The following is a 27,529-nucleotide window of genomic DNA, read 5'->3' as shown; positions in this document are numbered from 1 at the left end:
TAATGTCCGCTCTTCTGTTTTAATTTGTGGTAAGCAACATTACACTCAGCATACACTTACTTACAAGTACATATATCACCCGAGTTTATTATCTAACTTTGCGGCTGGGTGTAAGTGTCAGACAATGAGCTCAACACCTGCGAACCCACGGGCCCAAAGAACGGTGTTTGGCTATCAGAGCCAAAACATCGCAAAAAGAATTGGCCATAAAATGTTAACGTTGCCAGGTTGTTGTTGCTTTTGATTTTCCACACGAGGCGCCTCTGAAGCGAGGGCGTGGCACTCGACTCGTTGGCGAACAATATCAGCAGCAGTAACAACAATAAAAACAACAACAGCGCTACAAATCCTACGCCTTATGTCAGTTTGTCCGTCCGCCCGTCCGTCCGTCCGTCCGTTTTGCTGGCTTATTACGTCATGCTTGGACTGTGACTTGTGTTTGTAGTTGCTTTTAAGCCTCTTTTGGTGATTTTTTTTGTTTTTGCAAGGTTGTACAAGGCAAACGGGCGTTACAATAATAGTCAACTAGTTTGCGCACTTGCCACACCAAAACTCGCCAACTTTTCTCATTGTTGTTGTTGTTGTTGTTGTTGCTGTGCACCAATTTATTATAAATAATGAGACATTTACTATCAGACAGCCAGGGAGAGTCAGCAATTATTGCCTACGTGCGACTGAAATCGCGTTGAACTCTTAACATTTACAATTAAAGGAAGTGATCACAAGATATGATTAATTTCATATACCCTGTCTGCTTACCAATATTTCTCTTTGAATGTGGCTGTTGAAAACGATTGCATCATATGATAAAGTGAAAAGTTAAATACTCTAAAGATTTTATTTATTGTTGATTGTTAATATTTATTATTGCTACAAGTGTTTTGGTTATTATGGATTAATTACATCAAACAAACTAGTTCGCAAAGAACTAAGATAATGTGTCTGTTCATCATCGAATTTCATAATATTCCTGTTTTAAATCATTATTGAAAAACTGAATATCCTTCAGATGCGATTGATTATTTATATGAATATGAATTATTACTTTTTTTTTACTAAATTACACTCAACGATCTAGTTCGCAAACACTTCTCTAAAAGAAAGAACTAGTTCCGCAACACTGTACCAACTTATATAATGTGGCTCTTGAAAATTGCTTCACTGAATTTTATAACATTTCTGTTTCAAATCACTTTTAAAATGGATTATAAATAATTATTCTAACAACAAACTAGTTCGGAAAAACTTATAAGCAAATACAAAGAACTAATTCTGCAACACTTTGCCAACCTTTATCATTTCCTTATCTAATTATTTGTGTTTCTAGTGACTCACACACACATGCACACGTACATGAATAAGCTGTATATTTATATATATATACATGCTTAGGATGCATAACACCTCTGCAAGTCCATTCAGCAAATTAAATATTTAGCAGTATTATGATATTTGATTCGCTGTGTTACTTAGAAGTTTTATTGCCAGCCAGTGTCGGCAGTTGTTCCAAAGCTAGCTTAGAGTTGTTTACACTGATTAGTTGAACATTTGTGTACATTGTTTAATAAATAGCAAACAAATAACGCCGCCTGAACCCAGAGGCCTACCTTACCGAGCAATAAGAGGCAGTCGCAATCCGCATTTGCAATTGCATTCGCATGCTGTCATTTATTTGCATTTCATTTATTTTTGTTTCTGTGTATACAAAATGTAGTTTGTTGGGCTTGTTGCTGTGACTACGCTCAAAGACAGACCAGACCAGACCAGACCCCCTGATAGGGTACCAATATGTACTTACCATGTAGTGATAGGCAACCGAGAAATTGCAGCACGCAAGGGAGTCTTGGCAACCGGTTTCCTAACTAGCGTAGGCAAAAACAATGCGAATTCATAGTTTTTATTTACATTAATCTGCTGTACTATTTAATACATAAAGATTTGTGGAAGTCATTAAATTTATATCTGTCGTTTCTTACACAAAAACTATATATTTTTATTTGTATTTATTTATTTATTTGTAAAATACATTAATCAGTTTGCTTTCATACGATCAATAAGTTTTTTTTTTGGTTTACTTAGTCTCAAGTATTTAATTTGCGCTATTTCGTTTAGCTTAACAGGCATATAACAGATCTAATAACAGCTACGTTTTGCATTTACGACGCCGCCCACCTCTTCTGTCTGTTCCTTACCTTTGTCGTATTCTTATGTCTTTTGCTGTACTTTGCAACACTTTCCCACTACAAATTTCTATTGCTAAGTCGCATTAGTCGCATTTTCGGCTGTACATAGTACAGCAGCGAAGCGACTGCGAGGGTAATGGCGACGGCGACGGCGACGGCGACGGCGACGGCGACGGCGACGGCGACGGCGACGGCGACGTTAGCGGCGGCACCCCAACAAGTTAGCTTAGTTAGTGAACGCGCCAGCGTTGCTGCTGCTGGCGTCGACGCCAATGTCTTCTATGATACGCTTCGCCCGCTCAACGTACTCTGTGCGCTCAGATTGCATTTAACTCTTGCCGCGTGCACAACGAAACGGACGAAGCGATAACAACGGAAAAACGGCCGCCTCGCGTTGGCTGGGGAGTTCCGCTCTCTTGCTCTCCCTCTCTTCGTCTCTTACTCTCTCTCTGTCTCTGTTAGCGCTCGCGTGTTTAACATTTTGTATTGTGTTGTTTTGTTTTTGGTGGAAAATGCAAAAGACGCCAATTGCAGCTGCAGTTGCTGTTGCCGCATTTTCTTCTCATTTGTGGTGGGTGCTAAATAATTTGACAACGATTTTGCTGCAAAATGAAAAAGTGCCAGATGTAAATGAAATTCGCTTCAACAAAAAAGCTGACAATCTTTTATCGATTGACGGTTGCCAAACGTTTATAGCGAGCGTTTATCAGTTATAAGCGTTTGTCAGGTGCCTTGACTCGGTGCATGTGTATTAAAGTGTGTATGTATTTTTGTGAGTATGTGTGTGTCGTTGTGTGTTCGGCTCATTAAACGATTATTCAATGCAAAATTGAGACGCTAATTGCGACGTTTGATGTAAAAACCTTACGTGTCTCGGTCCATAAATCGATCAACGATGATTACTCAGCCGGCTAATGGAAAGCAACGCTCAAATATTGCTTGGTTGATCTCGAATTGAAGTTTGTGGTTGCATAAAAAGGCTGAAAAATCCATTGAACGAAGTAAAGCGAAAAAACATCTGTGCTTTAAATCAATATAGTTTTATCAATGACAAACTATAATATTATTGATACATATATAATAAAATAAAATACATACAATATGTACCACCCATAATAATAATAGTTAAATCAAGGCTTTAGAGTGACCTACAAAATACTTTGGACAACTAGAGTGTACTAGTTTTTTTTTTGTGTTAAAATTGTTTAAATTACGTTTTGTACTCTCTTCAGCTTTAGGTATCAGCTGCTAAACGGAAGTTTGCGGCATTAACTAGCCTTTTTTTTTTTTAAATAAGAACATGCTATAAAAAGCGTATAAAATAAATGAAGAACATTCACGCACAATTTCAAGTTCACTTAAAATAGATTTTCTTTTTATTTTTATTTCGGTTTCTGTTTTTTTTTTATTTGTGTTTGGTCTCGTGTGTCTGCTCGAGCCGTTTCCTTACCGTTAATTTTGGTAGAAATTTTCATTAGGCAGGCAATTAGTAGTCAGTATTATAACGGAACATGACCGGCAGACAAACACAGAGAACCGGAATCAGAAGCAAAAACATGTACCCAATAAGCAATAAGGTCTTTGATGTTAAGGGGAAATCTCTAGCTTCTCGTCATGACATCAACTCAATGACACACCCAGTTTACGCTGAGGGGGGAGGCAGGGACGCCTGTCGGCCTTCGTATTTTCTTCCGATGACGCGTGACCATCGTTGGACCGGCATGCGTGTCCCGCTCCCCTTCCTTCTTCTTGCTTGCTGCTAGCGACCGACTCACTTGGTTCGTGTCCGCGCTTATTCACTTGCGCTTTTATTAGTCGCTTTAGGCGCGGGGGGTTTGTGCCTGAAATTCCTCATAATTATGCGTTGTCGCTGCCGCAAGAGTCAGTAAGCGAGGGAGGCTCCATAAGTAGTCCAAAGTGCCAGAAAACAGTCATATTGAATATAAATAGTGTTGGATATTGATTGGTATTATTTATCTTCTTTTCTTTAATTTGTTTCTGCAAAAATTATGTTTATATTATTTATATTTTGAACAGATCCTAATTAGCACTAGTTGCATTTACTCCAACTCACTGAACTGACCTCGTAACAATGTTGTGCCAGATGTGGAGAGTATTTTCACGAGCACCCCGACAACCCCGATTTGATGGCGCACATATGGCAAATTGTTGATTGAAAAGCCAGTTCTCCCTCCCTTCCGCACCCCTCTCAGGAGAACAGAACCAAAGCGCGTGCAGAACCGAGGCGACGTTAATTTCTTTGTTGTTTTGTGCATTATTTGTTTGCCTATTTTTAAGATCTTCTCGAATTGCCGGTGGGGTTGAGGGAGAAGAGACTCTCATTGCCCTCTCTCTCTCTCTCTCCTGCTCTCTTGCTCTCTCTGGCACTCTCACTAGCCTTATCTGTGGCTCTCTCAGTTTAAATTTGCTATAATTTACTTTATAAAATGCCCGTGAATCTTTGCATTCAGTTCGTCTTTCGCGCTTCGCGTGTTTTAGTCGAATTTTTGTGTTATTTCGGGATTTGTTTATTTGGGTAGGTTGGCGTGTATTCGTAATCAAATAATAAATCGTAAATCTGTTGTACAAATATTTATTAAATTCGTGATCAGTTGAGCAATTGTTGTCCATCATTGAATTTAATTTAATTTAGTTGCCAGTGTTCAGAGTTTCCACATAATTAATTATGTTCAATTTATTTCAAAGTATGCCCTCAACTGAATTCATTTGGAAATCTTTTAATCTTTGGTGATTGATATGAAAATTGCAAACTTTATTCAATTTGACGTCTGCTTTTCCTGCGTCCACTTGACATGCAAATTAAAATACCATCCCATTGAAATGAAAACGCGAAAATCTGATAAGCAAAGAAAGAAAGAAAATAAATTGATTTATAAAATATTTGAGGCTCTTTTGTTCAACATACACAAAAAATATGCTCAATACAATACAATGTTGTTGCTGCTGTTGTTGTACACCATATTTGCATTTAATGAGCTGCTTGCTGTTTATTTATGTAGCCGCAGTCCCCACCTACACCTGAAGCTTCCGTCCTCCGTCCACCAGCCTCTGCACTCTGCCAGAGAGGCCAATTCTCCAACCACCTACACAGCAAGTTCGTATGGGGCAATTGTATGTAAATGTGCAGTGAAAATCATGCTGAAAAGCTAATGATAAATTTTTCGTTTCGTTTTTGCCGCTACTGTTTGCTGTTATTGACTTAAAGATGGGGAGCAAATTATTAAAAAAAAACTCGTAAAAATTCCAACTAACGAAAGTTTAGTTGGCGATTTAATAAAGGCGTGATTTTATTATATTTTATTAGTGTGATAAATGCAAATTTGAATACATTTAACAGCATAGTGATTTAATTCCACTTGTTTTGCTTAGTTTCAAGTAATTTTTATACACTTATTTGGAAAATACTTCTTTGGTATGAGCTGCTTTTGTTTGAAGTGCTAATGTGTGGTGTGTTCTGGCTTAAAAAACCTGTATACTTGCACAATTTTGAATTATTTATTTCAAATCTACATATTTACTTAACAGTAATCCATCTTATACTTCCTCTGCACCGGTCTAGAAGCATGGCATTTTATTCCACATTTTTCTATGAACAGCTCAATGTACATGGAATACATAGTCCACCCCAGCAAAACAAAACAAACCGAATTCTAAACCATTATCAATCATTCCCCGGCTGCGTTGGCCCCTTGACACCGTCTAAAATTGACCTTAGATGGCACAAGGGCGTTTTACCTATAAAGTCGACCACTGATAAGCTGCTGAAATGTTTGTGAGCGTTGCCTTTTTTGTTTGCTGTTTGCTGTTTATTTTTTATTTTTCTCTTTTGATTTCGAGTAGCTAAGTAGACTTAACAATGTTATTTCCATGGTTGGCGAGCAGCGGAGCATTGCATTTGGCGTAATTAGAAACTAGTTGGGGATATGCCAAGCTACGAATGGAATAACAAAACAGCGCTGCTGGACATGCAAAATAATAAAGCAAACTGCTTTCATTACACTCAAAGAAAAAAATAAATAAATAAAAAGAAAAAGAAAAAATAGCTCGCCGCTTAGAAGTTGGTTGGAATATTCTAATTGTCTTTGGCACAAAAATCATTTAACGCTCTGCTGACTCTTCAAACATGCAGCTTATATAATGTAAATGAAAGAGGCACAAACAGCCAGTAAACTTTAGCAGTTGCTGCCACTTCTATGATTACTAAACAGTTAAGAGTTGTTTTTGTTGTCGTTGTTGTTGTTGTTGCTCACCCTGCAATTGCATTGAGAAATTATGCAAAAGACAAGGTGAGAGATCAGTGTGACAGCAAACAGCTGTTGTGTCTGACTCCCTGACAGCCCTCACATTTAGAAACGAGGTTAGCCAAGTTGTTGTCGCTGTCTCTCTGTGTGTGTGTGTGTGTGTGTGTGTGTTGGCCAAGTTCTGAAAGGGCTTGTCGTGTGGGCGTCGGAAAGGCTTTTGTAATGGACATGGCAAAAATGTGTTCTGCACTCATACAATGAGGTTAGAAACTGGCGCAAATGCTCCACTAAATTGCATATGGTTCTTTTTTTTTTGCTTTCTTCTTCTTCATTGAAATAGTGTTAGTCCTAAACTTGTTAGGCCTTAATGCTGTTAAATTGCTTTCCTCGAAGAGTTGCTGTTCGAAAGTAGAACAGCAGTCAGTGGATTATGACAGTGCCTTCCAATTGTAACAATTGCTAACTATCCATTATGTGAAAGCTTTACTCAGCGATTCAATTGCTTTTTATACCGGACCCAACTGACATTTGTAATTCCAGGGAATGAGAGCCATACTTCCAGAACATGTGCTGATTAAAATTATTTCAGTGATGAGTTTAAATTTACGTTTCCACAATGTTATCCTAATAATTTTATAAATGATTTAGTAATTTATGTATTTATTTACAAACATTTTTAAAAGTACTTAAGTTGAGTCAAGTAAAGAGAATATTGTTGTAATTTTGTGAACTTAATTTTTCGATTTTATTATGATTTTAATTTTCATATATAGTACGATCAATTTCGAACAGTTCACCAAAAAATAAACTATATTATAAAGGAAAGTAATACATACTATTAGTATCTATTATCATTATTGGTCAGGCTTTCTATTTGTTAATATTTATGTACAAGAGAGAAAAAGAAACAATGTAATAAACCTTGAAGTGAGGGTCTTGGTTACATTAAATGCCATGTCTTAACAGACACTGGAATTTCTATAAGTCCGATAAATGATGTTAATTTAATATGCAACTCCTAAGCAAAAGTTGCCCATAAATTTGGACCAAGTGGTCCAAAATATCTTTTATCATTTGTGTGGGCAGCAAACGCGAAAACAATAAAACATAGTCAAACAAAGTCGCATCATTATTATGATAATTTTGTGTAATACCATTTTCATTTTCACGTCGAATCGCTGCACGTTGTGTAGGTGCGTCATTAACTTAATTTCCATTGTCTTAAAACGTGAGCGCCCGCAACTTTGGCTACAACTGCAACTACATCAATACCAACAACAATAACAGCAAGAGCAACTGCATCTGCATCTGCAACGCGTCAAGTGGCAGCCACAAATCAATGTACATGAGAGGATCATAAAAATGTCTGCAGTTCATTTCGCAGGGGCGTTGGAATATCACGCATACGCCACCGATTTATCGATTATCCCATGTTTATAAATGGCCGGCCATAAAAGTCGCAGCTGAGTGCAGCATCCGATGAAAAACAAAGGCCAAAGCACGTCTTTTTTTCTTCTTTTTTTTAATACAATTTAATGCGCTTTTCTGGAGAAAAATGTAAAACCAGTGAAATAACTTTGGCTAAGAAATGTGCGACAGACTTTAAATTGTTGCGATTGCTGTTGCGGCTGGTCAAGACTGGTGAAAGTTGTTGTTGCTGTTGTTTTTGTTTTTGTTTGTGTTTGTTTACTGCTGCTCCTGTAATGGTCCATTGACAAAAACTACATAAATCAATGAATTTTGTGGTTTAGTTGCAGTCGACTTGCGGTTGCCAAGTGGGGTCAAAGCACTCCATTCTGTGTTAAACTTATAATAGATCTTAGTGTTCAATCAGCTGTAAATTACGAAATCGAGCTGCAATTTAATATGAAAATACTTTACTTTTTTAAAGATTTGTTTTCAAATTATTCTTGCAGTAGTTTTTGATGTAATTGGAATCCGTTGACTATTTGTGTAAAATGTGTTTTGCATTGTGTTTTACACACTAGGCGTGTTCAAAGAACCAAAGTTCCGAGAATATACTTTTGTACTTAGCACAATTTATGCATCCACAGTCCGAAATTTTTTTTTCAAATTTTGCGCTGAAAATAAATTAAAATTTATTATGGCTGCCACTTAAAACCATTTGACATGCACAATTGTGTGCGATTCTTAAGCCAAAAAGGCTGCGGCGCGCTCTTCATTTCGGCATCTGTGAATCATGTGAATTTATTATAAACAATTTAAGTGGCGGCATCAGAAAATTTAAGACTCATGTGTGCATGACACATTTTCCCTAGTTCTTCGATTGAATCATCATCAACATCGTGGCATTGTTGTTGTTGTTGGGATGTTGGGAAAACAGTTCAGAACTCTGAAATGAACTCTCGGGAAGACGACCCCCCGAAGGCATAGTAAGATTATGCAATGCGAGGCAAAGAATTGCACCATTGCATGCTCCACTAAACAAGCAAGCAGAAGAAGAAGACGAAGAAGAGGAATATGAAGCAGAAGAAGAAGAAGAAGACGTTGCAAAGAGTCTTCTTTATCTGCACGAAGTTCATCAATTCAAGTCGGAAATTAAACACAAAAGACTCTCCAAACAGAGCAAACTCAGTCGTGTAGAAAGAGGCGTGACCAAAACAAAAGTGGTGGTGCAAGCGGGCAGGGGAAGGGGGGGGGGGGAATTGGTTGGGGGTAATGTCAGTAAAGAAAAAGAACTTGGATCTTATGAATTTTGTTTTGTTTGAGCGCTCGCGCATTTCCTGCATGAAATGTTAAAAAAAAAAGAAAGAAAAAAATGCAGTACAGACGAGAAAAACACTGCAGAAATATTCTCGAATCCATTCGCCATTTTCCTTTGTTTGATTATTTGCCTTCTGCATCATCTTCATATTGTGCACTGCTGGTGTGGGCCCCCGAAGCTGCTTACTGCTTGGAATCCGGAACAGTTGTACCTTTCAATTTGTGTAATAGCCCCGAGCCTGATTTTCATCTTGCAAACTTCATTCCATTAGGCCTGATATCGTTTAAACTCCATCTGCAGAACAAATTAAGAAAAAATAACTCTGGCAATTGTTGTTCGCACTTTGTTTTGATTGCTCTTTGGGTTGAAAGAACTCATTAGGGAAATATGCGTACGCATTGCTTTATAATGTTTTATTGTGCGTGGATTTCTTGAATTTAGTGCCAGAAAGATGCCCAGAGGAGTCTAATTGCTGTGAGAGTCAACTAACACAGAATTGTTGGGCGGGCTTCTTCTGTAGGAAATTAAAAAAAAAAATTATTTCTCTGGAAAAATTTTGCAAATCCAACATTGAAATTAAATATTTTTCTCACACTTTATGTCAGTGACTTATAATTGAAGATATCTCTAAATGCGAACTTAGTAACTATTTATAAATATATCAAAGGTTTCCAAACAATTAAAAATTAATACAGTTTAGAAAAATAGTATAAGAAATAATTTCTAGAGTTGAATTGCATTAAAAATTTATATTTATTATGTAGTGTGCAACAATGCATAGAAAAGTGCCCAACAAATTATATAAAATATAAACGACAAAGACTAAATATCAAACTAATTTAAAAATGTGCCTTAAATGTTAAAAATAAACACAAATTAAAGAACAACACAAAGTGTCTTCCGCTTGCAACAAACAACAACATCAACACAGATAAAACTAACACAGCAAGTGTGAATACTCAACACCCAGTGCCACGCCCCCAAACTGAATACAAAACAAAGCCAAAAAAAAAAAAACACAGAACTACAAACCACAAAACACATCGAAAAGAAAAGTGTAACAGAAATCGACGGGGGGAAAAAATAAAACACAAATCATGAGTAGTCAACCTGCCAGCCAGCCCGATAGCATTGACTTAGCCTATGATATGTGGGCGGGTCAATTCGAATTTGTCGGCCCAACAGTGAATGCAGCAACCAGCACCAGCACGACGGCAATTAATCACAAGAACAACGCGCTCAACAACAACAACAACAATAACAACTGCGTGAAATTTGGTAGTGATCGGAACGCTAGTCAAAGTATTTCCTCAGCGGAAAGTTTGGAGGATTTGAATTTGAATTTCAATACCAGTTCCACACAAAATCCCCTGAGCAACGCCTACAGTCTGGGTGTGGGCGTGGCTGGACAATATCCAGGATTTGGCAAGCAGCCGATACTGATCGATCAGGAGACATTTCTGAGCCTAAATCCGGCTGATTTTGAGGATATTGTGCCATCGGATTCGGAGCCCAGTTCCCTGGTCTTTATCGAGAATAAACTTGAAGCGAACAACAATAACAACAGCCTGGAATCGAACAACAATAATAATAATAATAAAGTATACAATTTGGAAACGTTGACAAGTAAATTCAACAATAAAACGAACAATACCAATACCAACGGCTTCAAATTGGAAAATCTAAAGAACTTCAAAAACAAATTGCTGTGCGATTTTGAGGAAAACAGCGGAACAGCCAACGGAACAAACGGCAAAATGAACGGAGCCCTCAGTGCCGAGATATGCGATAATTTCAACGAGCAAGTAAGCAAGCCACAATCCACCATCCACAATCCACCATCCACAATTCACAATCTAACCTGAACATCTTCTTTAATATTACATGATATGGTCGAAGCAATTGCATTAATAGCCTTTCTCTCTCTCCCTTCATCAATTGGCCAATTTTGTTGTGTATTTTTTTTTTGTTTTTTGAAAAGTTCAGGGTTGACACTGTTTAGTTAGTTAGTCGACCCCCCTTTGTATACTATGCACTCGTGTCTCTAGTATAGCATGTCAATAATGTCAATTCACTGTATAAAAGCACTGCTTCTATGTCAGCTGGTTTAGTCGAACTCTGACCTGTTTCTGGCAACAACAGAACAACATTTGTTGCTTATTTTTCTGAATTGATAAATCAACCGATTTTTGTGAAAAAATATCTTAAAATTGAATTGAAATGCTGGAAACAAACGATGTGAGTGTTGAAGGGATGCATAATAAGCAACAATCATCATGTTGTGTGTTGGTTAGGTGTAAATTTAATATTTGCATAGTGAACATCTTAAATCTTTTGATAAATGTGCAGAAAATGGGAGATATATCAGTGGACAGTGTTGTTAAGGGCAGAAAATATATTTGCATAAGAAATAACTTAAGTCTTGTTATAAAAGTGCAGAACAGGTGCAAAACAGTGTTGATAAACGCGCAAAAAATATATATCTGGAAGTCGTTAACATTCCATACGCAAATATATTTTTCTTTCTTTGTGCTCACTTTATCTCTAATGCTTCCCATAATGTTTATGCGATTCCTTGACATATTTACTTTTGCAAGGAAGAAAACAGTAAAATTTAAACAAACAAAGATTTTAGAATATTTTTGTGTAAATGGCAAACATCTGGTCGAAAATAAACCAAGAACACATCAATTATCTGGCGAAGCATTCGAGAAATGCGTCAAATGAGATCAGCTGCCAAAAAAAAGAAAAATATATTAAAAAAAATAAATAAAAAAATAGAGACACTCAGATGAGTAATGAATGAGCGCTGAAATGAATGAATGAGTTCAAACTTAACCATACGAATGATTAGTGTGTAAAAATGTGTCAACGAAAGTAACAGAGAGATTAGAAATGGGAACAGAAGCGCCTTCTGGGGTCTTAAGTTTCTAAAAGATTAATTTGCCTCAGAGCGAGAGCGCTAATGCGATTGCAACAGTTGGCAATTGGAATTGGAATTGGATATAATGGGATAGATGCAACAGACTCCATTCCCACTCTCTCTCTCTCTCTCTCAGCGTACGCTGTGCACCATGGGGCACAACTAGCACTAAAATTCGACATGCAGCTAATTGCATGATGCAATTTTCCAGTTTTATGCATGAGTACTGCAGCTGGGCCTATTGGGGTCTGCTAATTGGGCGTACAAGTGGGAAGGCGGGCGAGCGTGTGATTAAACGAGATCAACACTTTTGCTGTTCTTTCAAAACTCTTCAAAACACCCAATCACTGTGGAGGTCACTGGTAGACCGATAAGACAACATAAACGGCTGCTGCCAAGCATTCACTTGTCCGGTTTTGCATTTGCTTACAATACACGTCTTGTGCCTGATATATATGTATGGTAATGGGAACGGACTCCAGTTTGATAAATGTAACAAATGGGATCATTGTATCGCCAGCGGAAAGTGTTGCAAGTATTGTTTTATTTTATTTTGTGTTGTTTTGTTTTGTTTGATGTTGCTTATGGAATCTTTTGAGGTCAAAGCTAATGTTGATTATAATGGGATGTGATCGTGAGTTTTTCAACTGCATTTGTAATTTATGAGCTGCTAATGTGTCAATATATGACTCAACTGATTCAGTTTCTTCTAATTTAAATCAATAAAATCTCAATTGGATTTATTTAAAATTTGACATTAAAAAATAATATTTTATATATATATAAAGTTCACTCTTTAAGAACTTAAATTTCGTTAATTTTGATTTTAGATATTTATTGATGGAACAGAAAACATCAGTGTTGATAATGCTAATTGTTCTGAGTGCAAATCAATAAAATCTTTATTAATTCGATTGATTTTAAATTGTTATTTAAAAAGAAAACGGTGTTGAGTCTTTGAAACATAAATTCTTTTAAAAATTGCTCTTTTATTATTATTGATTCCATTCAAAGGACAGTGTTCAGTGTTAAGCAAAACAAAGACCTGTCGAACGAGCAGTGTTGGTAATCGATTTCTTAGCACAACGCTTTGAATTGTCATCAGATTAATCTATCTCTTGCCTAATGCTTTTTCCTAACACTTGTTAGCTGCATTTGTCTTTCCTCATTATGTCATCTGTCACACAGTCAAAAACTTTCCAGTTCCCATTTCCTCCCTTTAGCAACTGGTGTCAAAAGGTAACAAAATTTCATAGAGTGTTTCCCGATGTTTACACGCACCTTAATGGAAGCGACGGCAGACCGCAATGACCCTGGAACTAATTCAGCTGACATTTTGATGATGGTCTTCAAGCGAAGTGACAAGAAAAAGTGAAGCATTAAGAAATTGCTCTCTGCACTTCCCCAAACCTATTATTTCCTTTCTTTTGCTGTCACTGTCTCTCTCTCTCTCTCTCTCTCTCTCTCTCTCTCTCTCTGTCTGACTCTTTCTCTTTCGCACTCTCCTTTCCCGTTTAGCAACGGCAATTGTTACTCAATGTCTCTGCTTGAATTTTAATTATTTTCTTTACGTGTTGCGTCTTTTATAGTTTGTAGTTTTTGTTTATTTTAGCCAACGGTTTTTTTTGTTTTTTTTCTTTTTTTGAGTACATATGTTTTTTCGTTAGAAGTAGATTCTTGTTTTGTGTATGGCATGTACTATAATTTTGTATTTTTTGGCATGGTTCATTGTGCACATACAAAAATATGAGCACACAGACTTTGATAGAGAGCCCCCCTCTCCATATGGCACTATAGACTTTGACTTGGCGGGTCTCTCTCGATCTCTCAGCCACGTTTATATATACAATAGTTTACATGTCATTTTCGGGGCCCCATTCCTAGGTCTATTCAGTTGCTGCCGTGCCGCGCGTCGCGTTGTTTGTCCACGTTCCTCACATTGTGCTCGATAATACACATAAGTGTATATATTTTTATTGTATAGCCGCAATATAGCCACTCTCTCATTCTCTCTCCCTCTCTCTCTCTCTCACTCTCTGTCTCTCCCGCTGTCGTGTATTTATCATTTTGACGTCAAATTGTTTTGTGTTCGGCTGCTGCTGATTTGATTTTGTTGCTGTTTACATTGTGCTATTATTCACCCTCCACCCTCCATCCTCCCCCTCGCTTGCAAATTGCAGTTAATTAAGCTTAATTGAAGCCTTTGACCACAGTTTGAGAGTCACTACAGTCCAAGCCACCCACAATTTGTTGGGCAAATGCTGCGCATTTAATTCAATTGAGCTTTTGACTTGACTGTTTGTAGACCAAACAAGAAAAAAACAAAAGTGAGCTAATCAAAAGATGTTTACGAATAGGGATGAGAAGGCGACTAATTAAGTTGCTTATGAATTTAATATTCTAATTGTGTTTCAAATTTTAAATTAAAAGCTTTTATTTTCTATTAAAATTCAATTTCACAGGATTGTGTTTCCAACTCTAATTTCTAAATAATTTTAATTCATTTGCCAACACTATAAGTCAAAGTTGGGTTATCATTTTAATAATGTGCAACACTAATTTACTGCTGGCTTACAATGTAAAGGAAGTGCAACAGTAATCATTTCTTGACTATCAGTTACCATAGTAGTGTATTCCATTTGCAACACCAGATCACATCCGCCTGAGCAAATTTCTTATCGGCAGCTGAGCACACAATAGTCGAGTGATTTCATATATGCATTGTATATATATATATATATACATGTGTCGATAATTACACTGAACAGCAGCTTGAGCAAACTGAGATGAGTGCAGTCAACAATTTGGTTTCACATGTCTACCAAAAATAGTTAATGAATGCGATGCCAACATTTGTGGGGGCCTATTCCACAGTTGTCTGTGCTTTTGCCATGCACATTGGGCGTATACTCAATATTTATGAAATTTATTTGGGCTGGGCATGTCTAATAACACTGTGCAACAGCAATCGATTTGTGTTTGATATTAATGTTCACTAAGACTATTAATTTGTTTCATTCTCCTAAGGAGAGGTTCGATTTACTGAGTTAAATCTGCTTAAAAATACATTTTATTATGGTGATCAATAATAAGTTTTGCTCAATAATTAAGAAAAGTATCAAATGCCAATCGTTCCTTTGATTATTCGCTTATTGGTTGTGTAATAAATAATATTCCACAAAATTGTTGCCCAGTGTAATTAAGTGTGGCCTGCCCACAGACTGGCGTCGTTTGCCGTCTTCTGTGGCTCTCTGTCGCTGAACAAAAACAAATAACAAATAACAGCCTCCGGCTACGTTTGCAGTCGTTTGGGGCAAGCAAATGAGCAAAGACGACGATGCCGAACCGAAATTTTTGTTGAATTTTTGATGAACACAGAGTGCAACAGGCAGCGGCATATAGACATATAGGCATATATAGAGACCCAGATAATGTATATGCCAGATATATGCAAATGTATTTAAAAAATCACATGGCTGATGTGCGGTTGGTGAATGAGCTGCTCCACGATTTGCGGCACATGAAAAGCGATTGTGTTAGTAGCGAAGCCCAGAATACAAATTGATGAATCCAATGAACTCTTTAAAATACAAACTACAAAAACTGACTTTTACTTTCGTTCACTTTCAGTTGGAGCTGCTGCAGCGCAAGGTGGACGATCTGTCAGATACGCAAAACATAGCCGAGGATCGCACGACGCGCACCAAGACTGAATATGCGGTGCTCCAGGCGCGCTATCACATGCTCGAGGAGCAGTACAGAGAGGTGAGTAATAGTTAACTGCAATAGTTAGTTTGACCAGTCACTAGAGTCACTAGTTAAATCTGTTTTACTGTTTTGTGGTTGCAGTCGGAGTTGCGTGCCGAGGAGCGTTTGGCCGAGGAGCAGAAGCGCCATCGCGAAATTTTGGCCCGTGTGGAACGCGAAGCCTCGCTGCAGAATGAGAACTGCCAGATGAAGATCAAAGCCACAGAAATCGAGGCGAATGCATTGCGCGACGAGGCGCAGCGATTGCGTGTCTTGTGCGATAAGCAGGCCAACGATTTGCATCGCACCGAGGAGCAGCTGGAGCTGGCACGCGATCAGATTGCGGCCCTGCAGCAGGAATACGATGAGCAGCTGCAAACGCTGCGCCAACACGAAAAGGAAAAGAAATCCACCGAGGAGCTAATGCTCGAGCTGAGTCGCGAATTGCAGCGTGCCCGCGAGGAGAACGGGGCACGTGCCATGCCCACCACATCACCGGAGAGCATAAGACTGGAGGAGCTGCACCAAGAGCTCGAGGAGATGCGCCAAAAGAATCGCTGTAAGTGCAATGATCAGTCAGACAAATCTCAGAAAGAATATAAACTAATTTCTGTTTATTTTGTTGTTGTATTTCAGCACTCGAGGAGCAGAACGAGGAGCTGCAGGCAACCATGCTGACGAATCAGGCCACCATGCTGACCAATGGCGTCGAGCAGGGACGTAACCTGCTGAATGGCACTCTGAATAATCTGGCCCAGGAGCTGGAGGAGATGTCACAGGCTCAGGTGTGTGTTGCATTATCCCTCTTACACGTACTCACTGTCGTCCCCGTGCGCTATGCTTGTATGCTATGCTCTATGCTTTTATTTTTGACGCTGCCACGCCCACATTTGTCAACACATTTGTCAAACACACCGCCCACGCACAGTCACGCTTTGTACTTGTCGCACAGTTTGAGAGTTTGAGTCCTGCTGTCTCGCAATTCGTCGTTATTGTACCTCATATATTTATATTGTATTTATTGTATTACAGGATTCTGTGGATTCAGCCACATTAGCATCCTTAAGTCAGGTAATGCTTATCCACCAACAAGAACTCAAAATAAAAGGCAAAAATATCACAAAACACGGTTTTGGAGCCACTGTGCATGTGCTGCAGTTTGATTGCTACTGTCATATGGTTGTGGTTTACGTTAACGTCAATTTAACAAATTCTTTCCGGCACTTGCTCACAAAGTTATTTAAAATGCTCGAAATTGGGTGTGGGCCATATTGGTTATTAACAAAATATTTCAAGATCATCAAACTTCATATCATTAATGTATACGTATAAAAATTAAGATGACATTCATGCCTTACTTTGTGTTAAATGTTCCTTGCTATTAAAGAATATGCTACTAATCGGTTTCCACAAATTTACAGCTGCAACAGGCCTTCCAGGAAAAGGAGGATGAGAATGTGCGTCTCAAGCACTACATTGATACAATCTTACTGAACATCGTGGAGAACTATCCCCAGTTGCTCGAAGTCAAGCCCATTGAGCGCAAGTAAAAGAACAACCGGATGAAACAATAACCCAGACACCTTACAGTCTCTGGACCACCTAAAATAAACTCTAAACGGAAAACTAACTAATTAACTACTTTAAAATACATTTTAAGGCTTTCCCATATATTTATGTATACAATTTAAGTAATAATTTATTTTATAACAATTTATTGTAGTTTTTAAACCGAACAACACAAGAGAACAGAACTACAAATTTATGTGAAGTTAGTTGAAATTGTTAATTATATATTTTTCGTCAACCTTTTCTATTTTAACTAATCGTTTTGTATAAAAGTTTCATTTTTGTAAAATAGGAAAAAATAATATTGTCAAAAGAAAAAACCCCAGCAAATTGTTTATAGTTATTGTAGTGTTGTTGAGCCCTAAAGATATTAAACATAAAAAAAATAGCTCTTAAGATTATACACCTTTTAAAACCAACAATATTTATTAATATATAAAGCAATTGATAGTTACTATGTAAGTATATGATATGTGTATGAGTAGGTGTGCAGAACGGTTGAAAGTATCGTTCAAATGTTTGATAATATATCATTTAAATTCTTAAATATAATTAAGTAAGGGGCAGCGATTAGGATATTTGTAGGAGTTTTATTAAGAAGAACTTATCCCTAACATAAACTTTGTTATATTTTCTCAAATTTCAACTTTCTTTCTACTTCTTTTTTCTTCATCTTATATCTAAATCTATATATATTTCCTCTATTTGCTCTATTTTCTCGACTTACTTTCTTTTATGCTCTTACCAATGCCTTTGCTGCTGCCCATTTACTACATACAGATCGAAGAGAAACCTATCAAAAATTTGCGTTTATGGTATGGACAATCCCCAGGATATATAGTTGATGTTTTTTATTTAGCCTGAATCTATGAAAAATGATAGAAATTGCTTGTCAAGAAATGGTAGACCGAACACAAAAATGAAAATAATACACAAAATATGTATGCAAATATGTAAAACTAATCTTAATTAACTGAACAACGTACTACATATACATAGTATAGAATGTAAACATAGATGATGGACGCAATGTGCAAAGATTTAGGGATCGCTACTGTGGAGAGGCTCTTTGATTACGAGCCATGCAACCGAGCCCTAAACTCAATGAAAACCAGAACAGAAAACAGAACTCAAAGTGGTCAACTATTTTACACATATTTATATATATATATAACGATAACTATCTAAATCAAAACTATGTTTAAAAAATTGCTAATCAAAAGTTTGATGCCTTAAATGATTTTCGAAAGTCGCAAGAAATAATTTTATATGATAGAAGAGTGCTGTAAAAGGCAAGAAATTCAAAGTTTTAAGCTTGTAGATAATACTAAAAAAGTCCATTATATTTTAACAAAATGTACATCTATGCCTAATAACATAGAGTTTTAATGTTAATTTACACAAACGAAGTGTAAGAAATATTACTAAAAATAATAAAAAGAATTTTATAAAGATCAGAAATTGTTTGCTTACTAAAGTTCACAAAACCCACCCAAAAACAATAACCATAACGTTGGATTTATTGAGGAAAGCTTTGTCGCAACCGGTTCTGGAATATGACGAAACCACAACATCTGTTCCCCCGTCGATCACATAACTGGTTGGCTACGGCGGCTACAGTTTCAAATCGTATAAAAGTCAATGCCAAGACCCAGTTCAGGACACAGAAGTCCAAGAAGTTGAAGTCACAAGATGGGCAAGCTCCTTTTCATTTTGGCCACAGGTGAGCACGTCATATTCATAATCTCTGCTTCCAGTCCCGACTAACCTTTGAATACTCCTTGCAGTGCTGCTGTGTTATGATTGCAACGCAGCGCAGGTGATGCCAACTACAGAAATTGGCCGGGTAACGGTTCAAGTGCCATTGCTGGTCAATGGAAAGCCCGTTGTGTCCAAGGATATGGATCAGCATGAGGTGGCTAGTGTGGTGGAGGTAAAGCCAGGAAAGGTGATGACCGAGCAGGTGGTGGTGCCACCCACTGCTAAGGTGCCACTGGCTAAGGTACGAAATATGAGAGCTATCGTACCAACGGCTAATCATGGTATGCCCAATCCTGGAATCCCTACTCCTGGCATGCCCAATCCTGGAGTCCCTACTCCTGGCATGCCCAATCCTGGAATCGAAACTCGTGGCATGCCCAATCCTGGAATCCTTATTCCTGGCATGCCCAATCCTGGAGTCCCCCTTACTGGCATGCCAAACCTTGGAATCGAAACTCGTGGCATGCCCAATCCTGGAATCCCTCTTCCTGGAATGCCCAATCCTGGTATGCCCATACCAGGTATGCCCAATCCTGGCATGCCCAGCCCTGACCACTCAAGTGCCAGCTCAGAAGTTCATCCTGTTGTCGCACCAGCAGAGACCACAACTAGCTCAACCAATCGCATGGCCTCCAAGAACTGTCATCAGTTGCTACTGGCCAGCGTTACGACACCGCTGCCAACTCCGCCTACACCCGTTGAGAAGTGCGATGAGTTATGCACCAAGTTGGAGCTGAATCCCATCTGCGCCTACAATGGCAACTGTATCCATGAGTTTCCCAATCAGTGCGTCATGAATGCCTTCAACTGCAAGCATCGCGATGTGGCCTTCAGTGCAGTGGACGAGGATATCTGTCAAATGGGAGTATGCGCTCATCGCTGCCGAGCCGATGACCTCAATATGTGAATTACTTAAGAAACACCTGAACTAAATATATGTTTACTTGTAAAATTGTATTACTATCATAAATACGTACATATGCTATGAAAAAAAGCAAAAGTTATACAAACCAACACAGCTCACTACAAATAATCGGATAACAAAGCATAAAAAGCAGAGTTGAGAATCTTTAGGTAGTCGTCTTTTGGCAACGAGAGAACAATGTGGAACATGCACCACAACTTTATTTAGTCGAGCAGACAATAGTTGCACATGCTAAATTTATGTATTTGAATCAAACTTTGTGCAACAAGAGAAAATTTTAATACTTTTTTTGTGAATAAAATTGAGCAATAAACCATTGTAAACAATGCACAGAATAAAGTTTATTGTTGAAAATCCACAAAATCGTGCTATGAATGCGCACAAATCAATTTTATCTTGCATGTTTGCACTAATAAATTTAGATATTACAATGTTCTTTGTTTTGAAGTCTACACGTAGCAAAACTTCAAGATTTCTTAGAACTCACATCGAACTAGTTCAAGCATATCAACTTACAAAGAAAACATTTTTACAGCATTTTAACCACATTCAACTATCTGGAATATACCGAATTAAAATGGCCAGGTCATCTAATATGAATTCATTGTTGAACATGTATCTATATAATTAAATTGACTAAGCCAATCAACAATCGAATCGACATTGCTCTATAATTTAAGCTATCATGAAATTTTAACTATAATTTAGCCGTTTGTAAATAAATATAATACTTTTAAGACTGGCTTATATTGCTTTAAGAAACATGTTCATATTCATATAAATCGCTGCTGTTTCCTATTTCTCTACATTTATGATGTGATTCCTTTACTCACATATTTTACTTTTTAGATAGCAATAAAAATATGATTTGTTATAAATATATAAAATGAAATAATTTAATTATTTACTGTAGTTTTATTAAATATATATTTTCTAATTTATCATGATTGTGCAGGCGTAGAAGACAATGGTGGCAGCCTTAGATTCTGTTGTATTATTATAAGCTGAGTTTAATCTGAACACTGGGGAAAATTCCATACATCATAGACAATAAATATCATAGAATATAAATAAATATTTTATATTAATAGTTTAGAATACGATAATTGGCAACACTGACACAAAGTGTTCGCAAAACTTACTTAGGCAGAGCAGTGAACGATTTGTGCCATTTCTCCAGATAATTTGGACTGGGTTCTCGTTGATGTTGTTGTTTTTTGCAGTCTGCAGCAACTGTTCAACTGCTGATTCTGTGAGTTGCCACAAATGTTTTTGTAACTGAATTTTTGTCACATTGGCACTGAAAAACTTTTGACTGGTGGATATCATAATCCTTTATTTCAACACCTGCCAAAAATATGCAAAACTGGATATCATCATCATCATCATCGTACTCGTCATCATTTGGGTTTGTCATTTATTGTCTGCCAGACAAAAATAAAAGCTTTTGTTTTGTGGTGCGAAAGCAGGCGGAGTCCCGCAGGAAATTTGCATATTTTTGTTTCTTTTGTATATGTTACATAAAAGCAGCCGTTTAAAAATCAAAGCAAAAATATGTAGATGAAAATAAAAATTAATTCATTCGAGTATTCGTATTTATTTTAACAAAAATACTGAATTTCAATAGCTAACGAATTCCACTTTATAAAGCATACAATTAGGCAGAGACTATAAATGTGATTCTCGGAATGTGAAATTAAGCACCTAAATGTATGCTTATTGGCCATTTATACTTGTTGATGAGTGAAAATTATTCCACAGTTATTTTTAAGATTATATTTCGACAAAAACATATTCATTTTTTATTATTTCCTGCCAACTTTTTTTGAATATTCAAAACCTAACCAGTACTCACTCCCCAATCAGAAATATACATAAGTGAAAATAAAATATTAATTAATAAGGAAGCGATTAATGCAAATAAATATTTGCTTAAGCAGGCCGAAACCAGTTCCTTCAAAGAGCACGCCGAGATTCTGAGTACAGAGTTTACAGGAGTTTACATTATAATTAAATTATCATAAAAAATGCATTTAAGTAAGCTAAAAATGCGTGTGACAAATCGATTGGTTCGATTCAAACAGCTGACATTTGATCGGATTTGAAATTGTATAAAACCTGCCAACTCAGATCGAAAGCATCACAGATCGCTGTCGAGCGTCTCCAAGTAAAAGTGAACTGAAAAAAAACAATATGATAGCTTTGCTGATATTTGGTGAGTTTTGAGAATGTCTCTGCATATTATAATTTAAAAATTGCTAAATAAATTATAAATAATAATTTACAAAAAACATATAGTAATTAAAATATCTACAATATAAATATAAATATATTTAATCACCTATTGCAGCCTTTCTGACGCTGTCGCAGGCAGTGGAGCTTGAAAAGCCGGAGCAAAAGGTGTCGGAACCTGTCGAGCTGCCCTTGCACGTGGTGAACCTGATAAACAATCACATCAATCAAGTGTTGGAGCAGAAGAAACCCGGTCAGACCACAACCCTAACTGGCCACGTGCCACAGGTTGCAGCTGCCAATGGAAAAGGGAATGCGAATGAAAACGGAGGAAAAGCTGCCGTGCCGCACTTGGATTTGCTGCCACCACATGTTGGGCAGCCGGTGGTGACGCAGGTGATAAATCATCAGGCCACAGCCACATTGCAACAAGCAGCTCCTGCTGCGGGACACAATAAAGTGCTGCCGCAGGTTGTGGTCTCGGTGCCCGGCAAAGCGCCGGTAGACATTAGCGACAAGGTCAATAAGATTCACCAGCAAGTCGTCCACGTGATGCACCAGGCGCAGACGCAAATACCCCTAGTCATCAATCAAGCGATCAAAGAGCGCGAGAAGCAGCAGCAGAATCAACAAAAGCCGAAGCCAAGAAGCAGCCTCACCAGTTCCACAACGGCTACCGGTAAACCAGATCATAAAACAGCCCGCCTGCTGTCATCTAATGAGCCGGTGCCCGTGCTGGTCGAGGGGCAACGCGAGCTGCAGCAGCTGGGCAAGTGCAACTTCCAGTGTCCGCAGCAGGCGCTGCCCGTTTGTGCCACCAACGGAAATTGCATTGTCGAGTTCGCTGGGCAATGCGAGCTGAGTGAATGGAACTGCTTCAATACCAAGAATGGTAAGTAGATCGACTCGCCCTATTTAATCGATTAGCTGTTATTAATTGTATGCATCATCTACTCCTAGTCTTCCGTCAAGTGCAAGATGATGAGTGCAAGAATACCGTCAAGTGCTACGATCGTGATATGATGTAAGCAGCAATAACCACATCAGCAGAGCGAATCTAGAACTAGTTTTGCGATTGCGATTAAGGAAAATAACAATAATAAATGTAACGTAATATAAACAAATAACAGTAATTACAGAGGTGGCTATTCTCTTTTAACACACAATTTATATCACTTTAAGTCTTTCCTTAAGATTCTCATCTTAATTCTTTTTGTAATTCATAAGTTCGAAATAAATTTCTTAATCAAAATATTGTGTTTATTTCAATTTGGTGTAAATGAGTATATCCCCCAATGAAAATCAGATAAAATAGTATTTCTCATATAATTTGAATAGTAAAATAAAATTATTTCTTAAAGAAATACTGAAATATCCCAAATATACCTAAAAGATAAATTGCTCCTTTTTGGGCAGCTGCTTTGAGTTTTTGTTACCAATATCCAAATCGACTTTTCAGTCGCTTCCGCATTCAACTAACTTGGCTGTTATTATATGTCATGCTTAATTTTGGCAAGGTTTTAACATGGATTTACTGTGCAGAGCCATTAAATCTAATGCTAAGTAAATATGGTTTTATGTCTTTGGCGGCAATCGATGAATTAAATGCTGCTCATTACTCTTCAGATCAATTGACAATCGTCAGCATTATCGTTGTTCGCTGGCATCAGACTTTCCACACATTGCTCGCAATTCCAGGCATGAAGACGGCAATCATCCAATTTGTCAAAATGGCTTATTAACGGATTTGGCCAAAGCCCAGAACGCAGAGCGCAAAGCCAAGCCAAGTTGGTTGCCAATGCCAATGCCAATCCCAATGCCAATGCCAATGCCAATGGGACTTGGCGAAGGAATGAGCAATCGACTGTCCCAGCTGCTCGATTCAAATGTGCCTCCATCGTTTATTTTCTCTGCTACTCTCTTATCAAGTGTAGCCGCATGCAAAGACATGCAAAGACTTCGATAAATGACAGACGCCTCCTGGTTGGCCGTCTGTCAGCGTCCATTCTCATTGCAGTAGACAACGCAGCCAGGATTGCGACTTGGCCACAGACCACAGCTGGGAATGATCCGAGACCACTTGGTCCCATTGCAAAGCACTTCATGAATATGCGGCATGCCACAAAGAAATCATTTCTTTTTTGATAGCGAAAGTGCATAGCAGCTTTGACATGCAGGTTGAGACTATTATTTTTAATATGCATTGCATATTTTAAGACTACTAAAAAATACAAGTTTTGATTACCTCTTTCTATAATTTATAAATGAGTAATTGCTTTTAGTTACAAGAACGATATAAATATCATTATTACAATTAATTTAATTGAAACACGAGCAGAACTGGATCCATCAAAAACATATATTAAAGACAAAAATTTCAAATACATATATTAATTGTGTTAATGATTTTAGTGTCGCTTTTGTAATAAAAACCAATACTATTTCAATATAATTTAAATATATATCGAGAACGATTTTTAGGTAATTAATTAATTTAATTTTGCATATTGCATTTAAGTCACACAAGGATTTTTCATTTAAATTAACATTTTTACTCCATTCAAATTTTAAGTATCACAATTATTTTATTTTGTTAATTAAAGTTGTTATGGTCAATTTTACATTTAAATTTGAATACAATATTATTTGCAGAATATTAAATGAATTTATAGTTAAATCAGCATAATTTTGAACTGCGACTAAATTAATCACAAATACATTTTACAGTCTCATTATTGAGGGTGTTTTAAATTTCAGCTTATATATATTATATATTATATATATATATATATATATATATATATATATATATATATATATATATATATAGTTAGTTAGGGTATTTTAAATGCCAGCATTTGACTGTTAAGCTATATCTTTCAGGCGACGTCCACGCGACTTTCGGGACCCATAAATTTCGCATTTGCAGTTAGCCTGGGGAGCTGGCTGTCTACTCTGTGTTCTACAAATATTTGACTTAGTTTCGTTGTATTTCGCTGCCCGCAGAACACGCTCCTGCGGCTGATGTTGCAACTGCTGCTGCTGCTGCTGCGTGTCTGCCACGCATGCGCCATTATTAACCAAGTCTCCCGGGGAGGCAGCAGCACTTGCAGCAAAAAGTGCCGTTAACTCTGCACGTTGCTTATCTCTGAATGTGTTAGCCTTGGTTGGCTGCTTTTACTTCTACGGCAGCTTCTTGGCCCAAAACTGACCGGCAACTGCTTGCGCCTAAGGCCAACTGCGTGAGTTGTGGGCCGTGCCATGGTTGTAGTTTGATAGCCGGCTTTGGCAGTGGCGGAAATGCAATTAACACTTTGGGCATAATTGCGTGCCAAATGCATTTGGCTTGGACTGAACGGGTTCTGCTTCTTGGCCTAGACCCAATCCGCCTCACTCCCCATCACCTCCAGGAAGACGACTGTTTTGATTTGCTTGGCTCATTTGCAAGCAGCGTAGCCATTAATCTACTTGCAAATACCTCGCCGCAAAACTATTTCACTTTGAACGATAAAAATTACGTCGAAAATTCTTTTCTTCGTATTGCAATTAGCTTGAAGCTATTTGCAAATTGTTCTATATGCTAATATATGATTCAGTTCTCTTTACCCAGAAATTTGCATGACATTATTAAATGACTTCAGACTGGGAACTCTCCACTGATGCCATTTAATATGTTGAAAATTGTAAGGATACAAATTGTGTAGTAACATATAATGAAATTCTTTCCATTCACTAATGTTATATGTATATATTGACAATAAATATCATTGAATCTAAACATATCGTGAAATCAATATTATTCAGGCGAATTTGCTCGAATCTGCGAAGCTTTTCACTTTTGTTTTCAAAGCTTCAATTTGCGCAAAAGGGAAAGGTTTCCCCTTTTGAAATCGAAGTCTGGATCATGCTTGAATAAATATTTTTGTCAAAGTTGGAGCGATTATATAGACATGCATGCAGTTAAATATTTAAATAAATTGGATTAAAGTCGACGTTCTTTTCAACCTTAAAATGACTTGCTTTAATTTATTTGCACTGTTGTAAACACCTTTTTCCTATTCCTATTCCGACTTGGCGTTGTTCGCCTTGCTTAATCTCAATTAAGAATAAATTGCCATTGTCCAACATTTAAATGCAAATGCCAAATTAACGACTATTTGCGAGGTCGGATAACCACCTACCTCTGTCTGTGTTCTGTCTGTTTCGGTCCTGGCAAATGTTTCCTGCCGCTGCTGTATAAACTTGAATTGCGCTTCACAATTGGCCGACATTTACGGCAAGAACAGTTTAGTTCTTTCTTGTCTGCGCAGTGTTTTTAATTTAACTGAAATTAATTGAGTAATTTGATGAGAAACGCAGCAAACGCATCCCAAACAATTCCACGGTGCGACAAATGTGTCGACCTCCGAGCGGGGTGGAGAAAGCGGCGCGGGCAGACCGTGGAAATTGTGGCAGATGCAGATTGTATGGCCATTGCTGCCAGGCAACGACAACGACTACGACAGCAACAACAACAACAACAACAATAACAATAACAACAGAAACGATAACAACAATAGCAACAACAAAAGCGAGGCCAGACAACAAATTTAATATAAAGCATATTAACTTTGATGGTAAATGGCCGCGGGGCGAAGACGCCGTGCACCGATGGAGATTTTGTAGTCATCTGTCAGGCGTTGGAGTAACGCGGGACTTTTGAGCGGATGACGGGCGGAGGGGGGCAAGCAGCAGCAGCAACATATGTTTGATGATGTGCGCGCTTTCAAGTCAGAATCGCAGGGGCGACTCATCATGCAGGCAGTTAGCCAACTTCCAAGTGCGCCAATACCAGTTAGAGTCACTAACAGTGCCCGGTAGTCGTGCACTGAAAAAAAAAGAAATACAAACAGACTGAATGCCAAATTAAATGTATCCTGCATGATATAAATGAATAAATAAATATAATGTTTAATTTATATTTAAGTTTAGAGTTCAGGCTTGCGTGTTCTTATCAACTTAATTATGAATATTAATATATAAATACTGGTAGTTGATTAATATGATCTTATAAAATGTCTGTCTTATTTCCCGAGCCTAACCCCTATCAGTTAAATATTTTCTCTAATGGTGCAAGGATGTCAAGGCAGATTTAAAATCAGTTTCAGTTACTTTCAGCTGATCTGAAGCTTTATAGAATGACTAAAATTTATTTAAAAAAAT

General features: G+C 37.6%; 3 protein-coding genes across 13 annotated transcripts in view; all 3 read left to right on the top strand.

Annotated features, from left to right (window-relative positions):
• Window positions 1-18,859, top strand: part of LOC6558055 (rab11 family-interacting protein 4B) — a 53,483-nt gene extending 34,624 nt beyond the window's left edge. For 5 of the 11 annotated variants that reach the window (XM_032743430.2, XM_032743427.2, XM_043215673.1 and 2 more), the window contains 5 exons: window positions 15,724-15,858; window positions 15,943-16,399; window positions 16,477-16,625; window positions 16,873-16,911; window positions 17,262-18,859. In XM_032743430.2, coding sequence (XP_032599321.1) covers window positions 15,724-15,858; window positions 15,943-16,399; window positions 16,477-16,625; window positions 16,873-16,911; window positions 17,262-17,390 — 909 coding nt within the window. In that variant the 3' untranslated portion in view covers window positions 17,391-18,859. Of the gene's footprint in view, window positions 1-2,507; window positions 2,755-9,934; window positions 10,976-15,413; window positions 15,629-15,723; window positions 15,859-15,942; window positions 16,400-16,476; window positions 16,626-16,872; window positions 16,912-17,261 lie in introns of those variants that run through there. The other 6 variants (XM_032743429.2, XM_032743432.2, XM_032743428.2 and 3 more) reach the window with 5 other exon arrangements.
• Window positions 18,860-18,943: 84 nt separating this feature from the next.
• LOC6558016 (ejaculatory bulb-specific protein 1) lies at window positions 18,944-20,458 on the top strand. The gene is made up of 2 exons (XM_001985470.3): window positions 18,944-19,132; window positions 19,197-20,458. Exons 1-2 carry the CDS (start codon window positions 19,102-19,104, stop codon window positions 20,075-20,077), a joined length of 912 nt encoding a protein of 303 aa, XP_001985506.2. The 5' UTR covers window positions 18,944-19,101; the 3' UTR covers window positions 20,078-20,458.
• A 1,806-nt stretch (window positions 20,459-22,264) lies between these two features.
• Window positions 22,265-23,493, top strand: LOC6558567. The gene is made up of 3 exons (XM_001985471.2): window positions 22,265-22,310; window positions 22,446-23,219; window positions 23,288-23,493. Exons 1-3 carry the CDS (start codon window positions 22,289-22,291, stop codon window positions 23,353-23,355), a joined length of 864 nt encoding a protein of 287 aa, XP_001985507.1. The 5' UTR covers window positions 22,265-22,288; the 3' UTR covers window positions 23,356-23,493.
• The last annotated feature ends 4,036 nt before the right edge of the window (window positions 23,494-27,529 follow it).

Source organism: Drosophila grimshawi, unplaced genomic scaffold (assembly GCF_018153295.1).
Source record: "Drosophila grimshawi isolate 15287-2541.00 unplaced genomic scaffold, ASM1815329v1 contig_44, whole genome shotgun sequence".
Lineage (NCBI taxonomy): Eukaryota > Metazoa > Arthropoda > Insecta > Diptera > Drosophilidae > Drosophila > Drosophila grimshawi.
This window is presented reverse-complemented; position numbering and strand designations above follow the sequence as displayed.